Source organism: Cephus cinctus, unplaced genomic scaffold (assembly GCF_000341935.2).
Source record: "Cephus cinctus unplaced genomic scaffold, Ccin1 Ccin1_scaffold0121, whole genome shotgun sequence".
Taxonomy (NCBI): domain Eukaryota; kingdom Metazoa; phylum Arthropoda; class Insecta; order Hymenoptera; family Cephidae; genus Cephus; species Cephus cinctus.
In genome coordinates, this window is record NW_014332855.1 from 24,385 (window position 1) to 39,018 (window position 14,634).

At 43.6% G+C, this 14,634-nt stretch overlaps 1 protein-coding gene across 1 annotated transcript in view; it reads right to left on the bottom strand.

Moving 5' to 3' along the window:
* Positions 1-2,401: 2,401 nt before the first annotated feature.
* The window catches only part of LOC107274839 (SAGA-associated factor 29-like), a 41,590-nt gene continuing 29,357 nt past the window's right edge, over positions 2,402-14,634 (bottom strand). The window contains exon 3 of the mRNA XM_015754395.2: positions 2,402-2,680. Coding sequence (XP_015609881.1) covers positions 2,402-2,680 — 279 coding nt within the window. The remainder of the gene's footprint in view (positions 2,681-14,634) is intronic.

Here is a 14,634-nt window from a genome sequence, read left to right on the forward strand (position 1 = left end):
CGTTTTTAGACAATATATGGAACACAAACGGCATAGATAAAGGTATTCAAATTATGCTTTACACTAGGATATACGTACAGTTTTGAAATTTACTGCGGTCAGCAATCTGGCAAAGAGATAACTACGCCTAAAGCGGTTGCTATGTCACTTTGTCAAAATATTTTTGATAAGGAGCATACTCTTTGTATAGATAACTGGTATTCTAGCAAAGATTTAGCAAAAGAATTTATTGCGAGGAACACTCGGGTAACAGGAACGATTCGTTCAAATCGTCGTAGAATTTCGAAAGAAATGATGCAAAAAAATTACAACGAGGAGAAATATTTGCAAAGAAAAATGAAAATGGAATAACATTGATGAAATGGAAGGATAAACGGGATGGTCTACTATTGTCTACCAAACATTCTGTAGAGACGGCTATTGTTAGAAAAAAAGGATATGATATCGTAAAACCGAAACTTGCGATTGATTACAATGAAGCCAAGAGTTCCTCTTAAACACATCAGTTGTAAATGCTTGGATATTATATAATACTCAGCAACGGAATCCTATATCAATAGCAGAATTTAGAAAACGATTAACTAATTATTTATGTTACTGTGAGGATGAAAACAACAACTCGTCTTCTGAAATTACGACAAACTTTAGAAAACGATATGAATTTAAAAAACAAGAGGGCAAAGCGATGACAGTTAGACAACGTTGCAGTTCTTGCTATAAACAAAATGTAAAAAAATTTGGTACTGAAGTAGCACGGCTAAAAACTATAAGAGTAATGACGTTTTGTAGCGATTGCCCGAAAAAGCCGTTTTTATGTATCCCTTGCTTTAACAAAATCAACCATTACATGTAATTATTAATTATTGTAAATATAACAATTAAACACACTTATGTGCTTTGTTCTATACTGGATTTTGTATAATGCCTCAATCTTTTAGTAGAAATATTTTTTTACAGAATTAAATTTGTTATAAACATATATTTTCAGCGCATTAAATAAATATGTCTAAATGTACCACCGGTGTTACACGTGGCCTGAAGATCAAGTTCAACGTGTACCACTGGTGGTACACGTGGTAAAGAACGTGTTAAATATTTGAAAAGGCTCCGTCAGATAAAGATAATTTACAATATCGTTAAATTACTGGTGGAATATCGCGCAGGAGGCAAAATTCGCATTTGTGCATTACCCAATTCTGGGACACCTTGTATGCTTTTCTTATGAAATATCATATTGCTTGCATGTACAATGTACATCACATGACGTTTTATTAAATATGAGCAGTATCTGTCATTTCATTGATATAATTTGTGACGTGATTTTTCGATTCACGGTCACAAGACGACTCCGGCTACCGATACAGATAACGTTCTCGATTTCTGTTTCCCTTCGGGTCGCTATCCTGCTCAGAAGTTACGCTCTCAGGTTGATTTGTATAGTTACGCCAACGCTCTCGGAAGATTTCATATTGTTTAGTTGAGGTCGAGGTGCTAGAATCTACCGTGGGGAGATAGTCTCGACGTACCGAGTTACCCGGCAGAGAATACCTGACGGAGACGTCTCCACGGACCGACAGAAGCCCAGGTGAGATACCGGTGACCCGCTGGAGATGGGCAAAGGGCTGTAGAGCGGGCAGAGCTATAGTATTGATACGGCTAAGGGCAGGGGAGAAACCTCCTTCCTGGGTTAAGGATGTAGTGCCCAGCTGTCGCCCGATACCCTGGGGAAGCGGCTGTGGAGGATCTCCAAAAGTGTTACGTACCGATTCACTAAGGAACGCTCTCGATCTGGTTTAAAGGGATGAATCGAGAGAAATAAAAGAGTTATAAGCTATCAGGATCTCGATCAATCGAAATGATTAACTCTCGAATTTGGCTATTGTCAAAGCAGTCTATCTCAGGGCACCGATCGAGGTGTCACGAGTTGGCCTGCGCTCCCGTACTATCTGTTGATAGTTTTTCTAGCCGTGTTTCGATACGGTATAGCAAGTTCTCGGTCGTGTAGTTCTCGCGTTACTTTCGCGATATCCAGGAATTTCTATGGATTTTCTGTGCGTGTTCCTAAGTGTCCTCTAGATACAGTTCCCGGCTTTCTCGGATTAGCTGCACCAGCTCCGGTGAGGACTCCGAATTTATTAATTGGTGAAGGAATTTCGATTTGATAGTTCAAGTTCGTTCTGGTACGTTCTCGATCCGTTGCTCTCTGTATCCTGCACTATTTGCCTAATGCATACTTCACTCTCTTTATCTCAACTCTCAGTTTATACAGACTCGTCAGTTCCCGGTGAAAAAAGAACTAACTGGCGCCCTCCCGACTTACGGATGCATGGGCAAAGGGTGGACGGCCAAAGGTGACGTAGGTATCGAGTAAAGAAAATACGTTTCAAAACTCCAAAACTCGTTAAGAAACAGTCACTATATTTATAAGCGAAGTATCGCAGCAAAAATAATTACAATAATCATAAAAGTCGACATTTATACTAATTTTGAATAATAATAACTTTTTAATGAAAAATACCTTAGCGATATACGTCGGTTCTGCTGGTACTGCACCACACAAGGGAGGAGCTTTAGCTCCTGGCGCTTTTCCTACATAAAGTGGAAGAGTTTGTGCGGTACTCAACAACATCTTCATCAGAGCACCTCGCCTAATGGTTTCTTTATTCCCTGCATTTCGTGCCTTAAACAGAATATATAAAATATATAAATTTAGATATTTTCAACAAATTTCCGACTTGTCACTTGAAACATTATTATACTAGATGCATCCATTTGGATCTATTATGCAATCCAAAATAAAACTGGCTTTATATGACCATTTTGTTACAATTCTTTACAGAACAGAGTTAATTGTTAATTATTATTTATATAAAAGGTTTTCCGAAACTATCTGACCAACGGGGTATGGCGGTGTTCGGGAGACACCACTGATCACGAAATGACCTCCCTTTTCTCCGAAAGGTCATAGTTTTTAAATAGGAGCAGGTCAAAGTTGACCAATCAAAACGAGGTGTCAAGAAAAACGTAGGCACCTCTGAACTCTGAGTTTTCTTCCCTCGCTTTTGTTTCTCTGTGGCTTTGGGCAGGATCAACTGCCTAACATCAACAAGATGTTGGACCAGTTGGGAAAGGCACGATATTTTTCAACCTTGGATCTCGCCTCGGGATTCCATCAGATCCCAATGGCGAAAGAAGACAAGGAGAAAACGACGTTATCGACACCGCAAGGGCACTTCGAGTATAATCGGGTGCCTTTTGGGTTAAAAAATGCTCCCCCAACCTTTCAGAGATTGATGAATTCCGTATTAGCCGGACTCCAAGGAGTAAAATGTTATGTCTATCTAGACGACATAGTAGTGTACGGAAAGAACCTAAACGAGCACAACGCTCACTTGAAAGAGGTATTCAGGAGCCTTAGGGAAGCCAAACTGGCCATAGAACCAACTAAGTGCCAGTTCCTGCGAAGGGAAACGCATTACTTAGGGCATATCATCTCGGAAGAAGGTGTGCGAGCCGACCCGGAAAAACTCACAGCGGTAATGGAATTCCCGGTACCTAAAAATGTCAAGGGAGTTCAATCTTTTCTAGGCTTAGCCGGATACTACAGGAAGTTCATTAAGGATTTTTCGAAAATCGCCAAGCCTCTCACCGAACTTATCCGAAAGGACAGAAAGTTTGAATGGACTCCGATTCGAAATGCCGCTTTCGAAGAACTGAAAGAGGCACTGACGTCGGCACCAGTTCTACAGTACCCGGATTTCGAGAAACCGTTTATCGTGACAACAGATGCGTCCGACAAGGCAATCGGCGCAAACTTGTCACAGGGCAAGGTCGGAGAAGATCTGCCAATCTTCTACGCAAGCCGAACGTTGTCTAAAGCGGAGCTCAACTACACCACGACCGAAAAGGAGCTACTCGCCATCGTATGGGCGATAGCACAGTTCCGACCGTATATCTACGGCACCCGGTTCAAGGTCGTGACGGACCATCAGCCGCTGACTTGGCTGTTTGGAGTAAAGGACCCGGGCTCCCGACTCATGAGATGGAGAATTAAACTATCGGAACATGAGTTTGACGTGGAGTACAAGGCCGGGAAAAGAAACACTAACGCGGACGCGTTAAGTCGTATTTACGCTACGACAAGGGCCCAGAAGAAGGCGAGGGAAACCTCCGAGCCGAACGGCAGCCTAGGGCCAGAAGAAAGCGCGAAGGACTCTGAACGTCCCAGCACAAAGCTGTGCGGTTGGGGCAGAGATAGCGCAGAAATCCGTATGGAAAAAAGCTCGGAAGAGCAGAGCGAATGCTCATCGTCCTGCAAAGAAGAGGACAACAGTTCGAACGACGAACTTGACTATGGCAGCGGCGTAACCTGCCCCTCGGTAGAAGACCGTGAGTAAATCGTTAAAGAATACCACGATGCCCCTCTAGGAGGGCACCAGGGCGTCAAGAGAATGCTACAACGTATTCGAATGAGGTACGACTGGCCAGGAATCCGAAGGGAACTGGAAGATTATATCTCCACGTGCCGTAAGTGCCAGGTGAACAAACTGCGTAAAAAAGGAAGTGTCCCAATGATAATAACGGACACACTAGCACGGGCCTTCGAAAAAGCAGCGGTCGACATAGTAGGACCGTTGCCAGAACTTGTCACAGGGCAAGGTCGGAGAAGATCTGCCAATCTTCTACGCAAGCCGAACGTTGTCTAAAGCGGAGCTCAACTACACCACGACCGAAAAGGAGCTACTCGCCATCGTATGGGCGATAGCACAGTTCCGACCGTATATCTACGGCACCCGGTTCAAGGTCGTGACGGACCATCAGCCGCTGAAAGATTATATCTCCACGTGCCGTAAGTGCCAGGTGAACAAACTGCGTAAAAAAGGAAGTGTCCCAATGATAATAACGGACACACTAGCACGGGCCTTCGAAAAAGCAGCGGTCGACATAGTAGGACCGTTGCCAGAGACAGCATCTGGAAACAAGTACATACTTACCTTCCAGGATGCCCTCACTAAATACAGTGAGGCGGTAGCCATCTTCAATCAAGAAGCCAGAACTGTGGCGAAAGCCCTCGTTGAAGAGATCATCTGCATATATGGAACGCCAGAGTCGATACTCTGTGATAAAGGAACGAATTTCCTGAGTTCGACCTTCAAGGAGGTATGCAAGTTGCTGAGAATTAAGAAGATCCAGACGACTGCATATCATCCGGAAAGCAACGGCGCATTAGAGCGATCGCATCGCACGCTCGCAGAATATCTTAAGAACTACATAGACGAGGATCAAGGAAATTGGGATGAATGGCTACGATACGCAATGTTCACTTATAATACTACGCCTCATACGGCGACCGGATTGTCACCGTATACGCTAGTGTTCGGTCGGAAAGCAGAGCTCCCGACAGCAGTGAAACAGGAGCCGCGAAACTCCTACTCCTTAGACGACTACGCACAGGAACTAAGGGAAAGGCTACGCGCCGCATGGACGGTAGCCGGGGCTAACGTACGTTACGCCAAAGAAAGGTCTAAACTGACCTACGACGCGAACGCGAAAATAGAGGAATACCGCATTGGAGATAGGGTCCTACTCCACAACGAAGCCGTACGGCGCGGGCGTTCAGCTAAATTGACCCCGAAGTGGATAGGCCCATACGAAATAATCGCGAGAAATTCGGCGGTTAACTACACTATAAAGATGGGTCGGAAGACCATTCTGGTTCACGCAAACCGCCTAAAAAACTTCATTGAGCACTAAGTAGGAAGCGGGATGGTCACAGCCGGAGGACGAACGGAGGTAGTCCAAGAACACGGCACTTAAGGATAAGCATCCATTATCCTATTTATGTTCGGTCTACATCTCTCGCCCGCATGTCGGGCACTCCTCTCTGAATAGCCTAAGTAGCCCCAGGAAATCCGGGGGATCTTCGTCGCCAGCAAAGACACCTAGGCCCCAGAGGGCCTCCACCGTCCGCCGGCACATGAGTCGTCGGCGACGGATCTCCCTAAGCACTCGAACCCCTAACTTCTCGACCGGGCTACGTCGATCCTCCCTGGTCGGGATGACTAGCTGGTCCTGAGGAGTAAAAAAAAAAAGCACGACGTGAGGAAAAATGCAGCACACACGTAGAAAGGGGAAAGTCACCGATACTAACCAACTCCCGCAGAATGGCAGGCCCCACGTCCTTACCCTCACAATAGATAATGCGATACATCTTGCTCCAAAACCAGGAACAGATTGAGCTCCCTAGAGTCTACCACGAACGAAACCAAAAAAAAAAGGGGGAACTAAAGAAAGAAGGAATTCGCACTGAGTAGGCAATCCCACGGTTCAGCCAGTTTCAAGTAACTCGCTACTCCTCTTGCAGAACAGTCCTGCTGACGGCGAGCTGCGTAAACCCCGGAGAAGCGGAAGGAGGGTTTACGGTAACCACGTTTGCCAGCAATCCGGGAATATTCTGTGAGGAAATCGGAACCCTCTCGGAAGCCAAGGCCACATGGAGACTAGCCGTTACCATGGATCTCGCGGCCTTATTGAAACGAGAAGCCGACGTCAGCGCTAATTTGCGGCTGCTATTAGACATCTGCGAGAAACAAGGAAGAGATGACCTTCTCTGTCCAGCCATTGCAGATTCCGTGGCCAGGATGGTGCGGAAAATGGAAGACCGAATAGGAACGGTTCACGACCTCGTGAAACCGGACTCAGCGCGTAGGCGCAGGGGATTGATCGACGGGTTAGGATCAATTATAAAGTCCATCACCGGAAATATGGACGCCGCGGACGCGGAAAGGATCAACCAAGAAATTGCCGCCATACGCTTCAACCAGCGAACGCTGTAGGAGAGCATGAAGGACCAATTACAGGTGGTCGAGTCCACGTTGCACCTATTCAATGACACCTTCACTAACGTGCAGAGCAACGAACTGGCTCTGCAAGAAGTCATTGCCCATGTAAACCTTACACTGACGGCAGACCTGAGTATAGTGATAAAAGAGCAAAGGCTAGATGAGGGCCTCACCGCTCTAAGCGTGATAATCGAGGCACTACAGAACGACGTAAAAGAATTGGTTTGGCTATTAGTTGAGATTCCGAGCGGCAAGGTGAGTGCGGTGGTGCTACCACCGAAAAAACTCGTAGAGTACCTCACAGATGCACTACCTCACTTACCAACGGGAACTGGATTCCCGGTGCCAATCGAACGCAACGAAGCATCTACCCTAATGAGACTAGCCGATACGAAGGCCTTCAGTCAAGGGAACGCCATCGTCGTCATACTCGACTTTCCGTTAATAAGCCAGAAGAGGTACTGCGTAAGCAAGGTATACCCGATACCCGTAAGGTCAGCGAACGGGGCTTACTACTACCCCGACATCTCGGAAAACCTCGTGATTGTGGACCAGGAAAATCGAAACTTCCTACGAATGACCAACCTGGAATTGAAGGATTGTAAACATTTCGCGAGTAGATATATATGCAATCCCCTGCATCCGTCGATTCCTCTGACGAGCTCAGCACCGTGCGAAGTGCGGACGTTCGCAAAAATGGACACGGGCAACGGCCTCCACTGTCCAAAGCGGGTCATCACGTTCAACCACATCCTAGTGATTACTATGCGCCAGCCGGGTAAATGGTTATTCATAGCGCCCACCGACGAATCAATAAGTATTACCTGCGACGGAAACCTCGCGTCGCACGAAACATTAAGACACGTAGGTGTATTGGCTTTGGTAGGCGTATGTACGATAACCGCCCAGAGTTTCAGCTTGCGAATCATCCGACGCATCACCCAGGTCGGAAGTCGGCGTACGTCGAAATACTGTACAACACACTTGATTATTTCAATAAACCTTAGTTTTGTAGTATTCACGCGAGTTCCAACTCCTTAACCGGCAACGATCCCAAAAATACCATAACCGCCCAGAGTTTCAGCTTGCGAATCATCCGACGCATCACCCAGGTCGCCAACGAGGACTACTTGCCCCTCTTTAATCTCACACTGTCGGAGATGGACCAAGTTAGTCCCCCGCGAATGACCAGTGATATCGGAACGGTGAAACTTGTTAAAGTGCTACGAAACCCCGAGGAGTTAGCGCGCCTCGGGACGCGAGTGTCTAGCATTAAGACAAGCCTGGACCAGGACGACCAACACCTAGAACAATATTATCATAATCTCTGGTGCTACTCATTGCGTACAATAGCGCCAATAGCATTGGTTTGTTTTGCCGTGTACAAGTGTTACAAGCGTAAGCAAAATTCGACATCAACGACGCCGACTCTCACGCCGAACTCGGTGTCGCCCGCGGTAAACATCCACCAGTTAGAACCGCTAGTATCAAGGCCAGATAGCCTCAGAGCGGCATTAAATAGAGCACAGGAAAGGCGTTTTCGCTGGGCCGACTAGAACCCGCAAGACAGAACCAATGCTACGGGCAGACACCCCGGTTAGATTAAGGGAATTGTACCCAAAATAATCATGGAAGCTGTACTCCACTAGGATAATGACCAGAATCAAGTCTTCTCTCGAGGCTACCAAAGGCGAACGCCGAGTACAAATTGTGCGATTTTCTTTAAGGGGGGAGGGATGTTGTGTTGGGAGTCTCCTGACCCCATTGAGAAACGCCAGGCCAAGTAGTTCACGCATGTAGCAATGCGCTAAGTCAGAACTAAAGGCGGCCTGGCAACCCAGATGTAGAAATCGAAAAATCGCACAATAATCACTTTTCGGAAGTCCAGCTTATGGCTGCACATCCGAAAATCGACAGTCTACAGTTAAAATCTGAACGGATAAGGTGGTCTCGTGGAGTAGACTCGGTACAGGAAATAGGAAGACCGAACGGTGCCTATATTTTTCGAAGTCGGCGTACGTCGAAATACTGTACAACACACTTGATTATTTCAATAAACCTTAGTTTTGTAGTATTCACGCGAGTTCCAACTCCTTAACCGGCAACGATCCCAAAAATACCTTGGTCCTAACCTCTCGAACGAACTCCTTCGTCACCGAGACGTTACCGCACAACAACATTCAAGCACTAACTGAAAACTGCAATGTCCTATGACAATGCCATTTGACTTACACAGATGTCTATGTGACGTCTTACGTAGATTATCCTGATCTCGCTTTTCTTCCATTGATCTCTAGCGATTCGTGCTACATCCCGTTGACGAATTGCAATAAAATTCTAATGCAATTGATGACTTTCCATAATTTATAAAGCATATTCCTTAAGAGTTTATATTCCCTGTAAGATATATTACAGATCTTTCGTAGTAGGTAAATCCGAAATCTCTCTCCCGTTGAATTACACGTGGAAGTTGAATAACTCCTCGCAGCCGGAATAAAAAAGGCTCGCAGCCTGTGACTTAATCAATTTTTGTCTATCTCAAGGTGAAGCATGTATAATCCTCCATTATCCTGACCGTATGATTCTCATAACTAATACCAAATCTATTTTCAGATTCCTTTTTGATATCCATTCCCTTTCGTGGATGCTCGTGTACTTGTTCCGGCCAATTTTTATGGATGTCTCCTTCTGTTTAATTCAAACTGAAAGTTAAATTAATACTGATATTCCAGTATCCCGATCATATGCCGGAGTGTATGGTTAAAATTGTTAGATATGACACGAATTACTAGTGTATCACTTTACACGATCCATATGAGATCCTTTTTTTATTGGGACTACTCTTATAATGAAGGATGAACGTCGGTATACAGAATGAATTAAAAATTTCTCTGAAAAGGATATTTTCTGTATAATTCATACGGCTTGGGCTCAAAATTGATCTGAGTATGATGTTATTTGTGCATTAGGGAAATAGAGCATTGCAGATCATTCATAGATCATCGATTCAAGTCATAATTACTGTAAGCGAAAGATCAATGTAGATCAGTTTTGAATCCATCCAAGAGATTGAATTTACCCTTCGTAAACCTGAGTGTAATCTGCCGTGAAACGCGTAATTAAAAACTGAATAGTTTTACGACATCTAACAATTTTTACTGTAGACATTCAGTGATAACGTTAGAATTATTATTTCAATTCTCAGATTCCTCGTCGAGGTCTATTCATTTTCCTGACTACCAGCGTACGTTGCGATCGTATTCCCAGGGCTCTTATTGAACACTCCTTCCTCAAGAAATGGGTATTCCATCGACGCATTTGTCACGTGCCGTGCCTTTTTGAATTTGGATCTCGCACACACATATATACGAACGATGATGCAACAGAGAAACCACGCGATTTCAGAGATGCCGACTCCAGCAATATGTGCGGAAGCTAGCTTCCGGTCTTATCGCACCAAGAACGTGCCGAAATGTGTGAACTGAAAATTCCAGGATTCACGCGAGCGGGTAAAACCGCTAATTTAGTAAGATTTGCCCCTACCTGTCCACCTACTTTCAGCAGAAAGTAGGATGGAGCAGGGAAGCCAAATGAGTCTCCAGATACACACCAGAGCGCATAGTTCGGGCTGGAATAGCTCCTCACAAATTGCATCGCGCGACGGCTATCATTCTCACGGGAGTTCCGCCTACTGTTATCTATCGCCGTTTGTAAGTCGATTAAGACGTATCGAGCCCTACGAGTTGCACGCGTAGCGTATTAGTCAATGTGAGTTTAGATAGTAGTATTCTTATTTTTGCCACGAACAATACTGTCGTGTAAGTTTATTACTAAAGTAATACTAAGTTTATTAATAAGTAAATTACTAAAGTGAAGGATTTCGAGTCGTGAGAAGAAGAATTGCGAACACCAAGGCAGCGTGGGCGTCTAACGTTGCACGCCGAATGAACGTATGAGAGTGAGTACGTAAGAGTGAGTGTGGGCACGGCCTTATAAGATCTTTGTAAACCTAGCTGTAAGACCATCTGGCACTTTCTATATTTTCTATTTTAATAACTAGCAGTTAAGCAAAATTGGGTTGTAACAATATATTCGACTCATTTCATTGGGATTACTGCATCTTTGATTTAAATAGACCATACATCAATTCCTCCACCTAACGGCAATCCAAAGGACCGGGCCCGTATAGGACGGCAGTCAAGAACTTACACAGAACAAAAAATAAATATAAACTTCCACGCGTAGCGTGGGAGATTAACTTTGTTAGATGTGTGATAACGTCCTGCACGTCACACATTCATAATACGCTGCACCCATTGATAATAAAATATCTTATTATATTGCTTATATTGGAAATAAATTTTGGTAAAAAATATTTCTTGAAACTTTATTGCAAATATCTTTAGTCTTACAATAATAACATTAAATGTAAAATCAAGCTAGAGAAGCATAGAAGGTATTTGATATTGACATAGTATGGGGTCTGAGAGAGAACACATGCGTGTAACGCTTTTGTCGCCCACGCCAAGTTGCGTAATACTTGTAGGTGACAGATTTCGGATTTACCTACTACGAAAGATTTGTATTATATCTTACAGGGAATATAAACTCATAAGGAATTTGCTTTATAAATTATGAAAAGTCATCAATTGCATTAGAATTTTATTGTGATTCATCAACGGGATGTAGCACGAATCGCTAGAGATCAATGGAAGAAATACGAGATCAGGATAACCTACGTAAGACGTCACAGAGATATCTGTGTAAGTCATACGGCATTATCATAGGACATCGCAGTTTTCAGTTAGTGTTTGACTGTTCAACTGAGAACGTCCGTTCTCAGCGAGTGACATCCAATGTCTTCGGCTGACGTCATCCTGCCCGAAGCCACCGAGAAACAAAAGCGAGGGAAGAAAACTCAGAGTTCGTAGGGTCCTACGTTTCTCTTGACGCCTCGCTCTGACTGGTCAACTTTGACCTGCTCCCATTTAAAAACTATGACCTTTCGGACAAAAGAAAGGTCATTTTCGTGATCAGTAGTAGAAATGAGGATATTTTCAAGTATTTCGATGTATTCTTTAAAGTTCCTACGAGTTGATATTTCAAGTAATTCCTCAGGACCAGCAGCAGAGATTCAGCCTCGCATTGCACAAGTATCGTGCAATTGCATTCGTCCACTCCGTTTTATGGATATAATATATTTTGGGCCAAATGTCCCTTATAGGTATCCCCTGGCCGCCATATGTGAAAAGGGTGATGCGCAGTTGCGCACAAACCTGATTGGTCACAAATACGAATATCTGCCTCCTGAGCAATATTCCACCAGTAATCCAATAATATTGTAAGTTAGTATATCTGACGGAGCATTTTCAAACATTTAATGCTTTGTTCAATCGGGCTCACTCACTTCGCTCGCTCGCCGATGATATTCTTATGCACTAACCCACCCAGTCTCCGAAATTTAAACATTTCACCCTATCCTAACCTTACCTAACTAAACCTAGCGTAAACTAATGTTGAATCACATAAAATATACTATAATAAGACATCGTTTGTCCCTAATTCTATTACATCTATTTAAAAGTGGACAGAATTTGCAGTAAAAAGTCATTTGTGTCCAATTGGGCTGTGTGCCAATGGGTCCTCTCCTATGAAAACGATAATCCTCTAAAAAGCAAAATACCTTCTCCTAAGTGAATATTGTAGTTCTCTGAATTTTAGTTGGCGGTAATAGCTCATCGAGAGCAACCCCAACCCGCTGCTCACAATTGCTGCGCTGGGAGTCTCATAGATAGTCTCATAGGGAGACGCATAGAATTGAAAATCGCACAATCAACGCATTTTGCGGAAGTGCAGTTTATGGCTGTCTACAGTTAGAATCCGAACGGATAAGATGGTCTGGTGGAGTAGACTCGGTACAGGAGATAGGTAATTACCGAACGGTGCCCATATTTTACAAGTCGACGAATGTCGAATCACTGTACTTCATTTTCTGATTATTTCAATAAACCTTCTTCTTTGTTTTGTTATATTCACGCGAGTTCTAACTCCTTAACTGGCAACGATCCCAAAAATCTCTTACCCCTAACTTCTCGACCAAACTCCTTTGTCATCAAGTTGTTACGGCATAACACAATGGTCCGCCGTTGAAGATATTTTGCGTAATGGACGGCAACAATGCCCATCAGCTTCGTATCAGCTTACTCGTATTGTTTGTCCCTCTCATGTTTATATTAAAAGGTATCTCTCTTTTTCGCCCTTTGAAAGTCCACACCAAGTTTCAGCACTTTACTACTTTTAGTGGCAACACTTGTTGACTCAGAATTTTCAAAAAAATACATCAAATCGAAAAAATGATCTGGGAAAGAAATGCAAAAATACATATCCCCTTTTTTCGTCCCTAGAATGTCCGCACCAAGTTGCAGCATTTTGTGACTTCCGGTGGAAAAGTTATGCAACATTTGACGACTCTGAATTTAAAAAAAAATACGTTAAATTGAAAAATTACGACGAGCGTTGCGTAACTTTGCCACCAAAAATAACAAAGTCCTGAAACTTGGTGTGGACATTCTAAGAACGAAAAAGAGGGATACGTGTCTGCGTTTCTCTTCTAATATATTTTCCTATTTTACGTATTTTTTACAGTTTCCAGAATCGATGAGTACTCTATAACTTTGAATTCAGGTCGCAGACGCAGGACGATGATTTTAAATTTAATGCATCGGTATCACCACCCACCCTCCTGGCTCTCTCTCACTTTAATAATCTGTTTCCCTCAGGACTGCTTATAATATAAAATTCATTGCATGACGTTTCGGACACCGTGTACCAGTATTCGTCTGGCTGAACGCGTATCCTGAAACAATTGCCGATCGCGCGTTACACGTGTAGCTGCTGCGCCAGTCGAAGGCACGCCCATGTCCATATCGGTAGTTTGTCAACGAATCCTAATGACGCTCGCTCGAGCTATGAAACAATTGTTAAGCAAAGCAGCTATCTTTGGCATCCGCGAGTGTACTTCCCACCACGCTTCATTAATGGTCAGATTTGCCGATATTGAACGGTACGTCCACGCGTTAGATCGGTCATGTCTTTGACTGTTTTATTTGCTGCTACCGCACGCCACTTGTATAGTATTACAACAACACGGGTGCGCTATCCGACTGAGTTGCTTGATTTGAATCTAATTTTGGTAACTTAAGACACTCGGTTTCTATTGATTGCCTAAAGTCATTACTACGTCTACATGATATGTTAATTGCTTCAGCAGGTAAAGAATCGCAAGGAATAGGAATTAGGTGCCAGGGGACTTCCCAATCGATGTGAGGTGAATTGTTGCCTAAATTTAATATGGTATCCAGGTACATGAAATGAGAATGAAATTTAACTGAACAATCTACTATTTCTTTGCTCGGATATTCTTGATCCGTTTTATGTAAGTTAAGTATTCTGGATACAAATGAATTATTGTGTATACCTGATTGTGTGCGAATGTACTCATAGGCTTACCCCAACGATTTACAAAGGATTTCAACTGTTCTTTATTTTATGGTTTCTGTGAAAGTAGTGCAGTTTCAGTGATGTTGTTTGAACGGACCCTCGGTCCAGATGAAGTTGTGGCATGGTTTAATAATTGATGATAGTGACGTTGTTTCACGAAATACGCAGAATAGAATCATCAGGTATGCTACACTTATTGAAACCGATTTGAATAGTTATTCTTAAAACTTGATTTTCATACTTGACTTGCTTTCAATAATTATGAACAAATAGAGAGAGCTGTGGAACACAA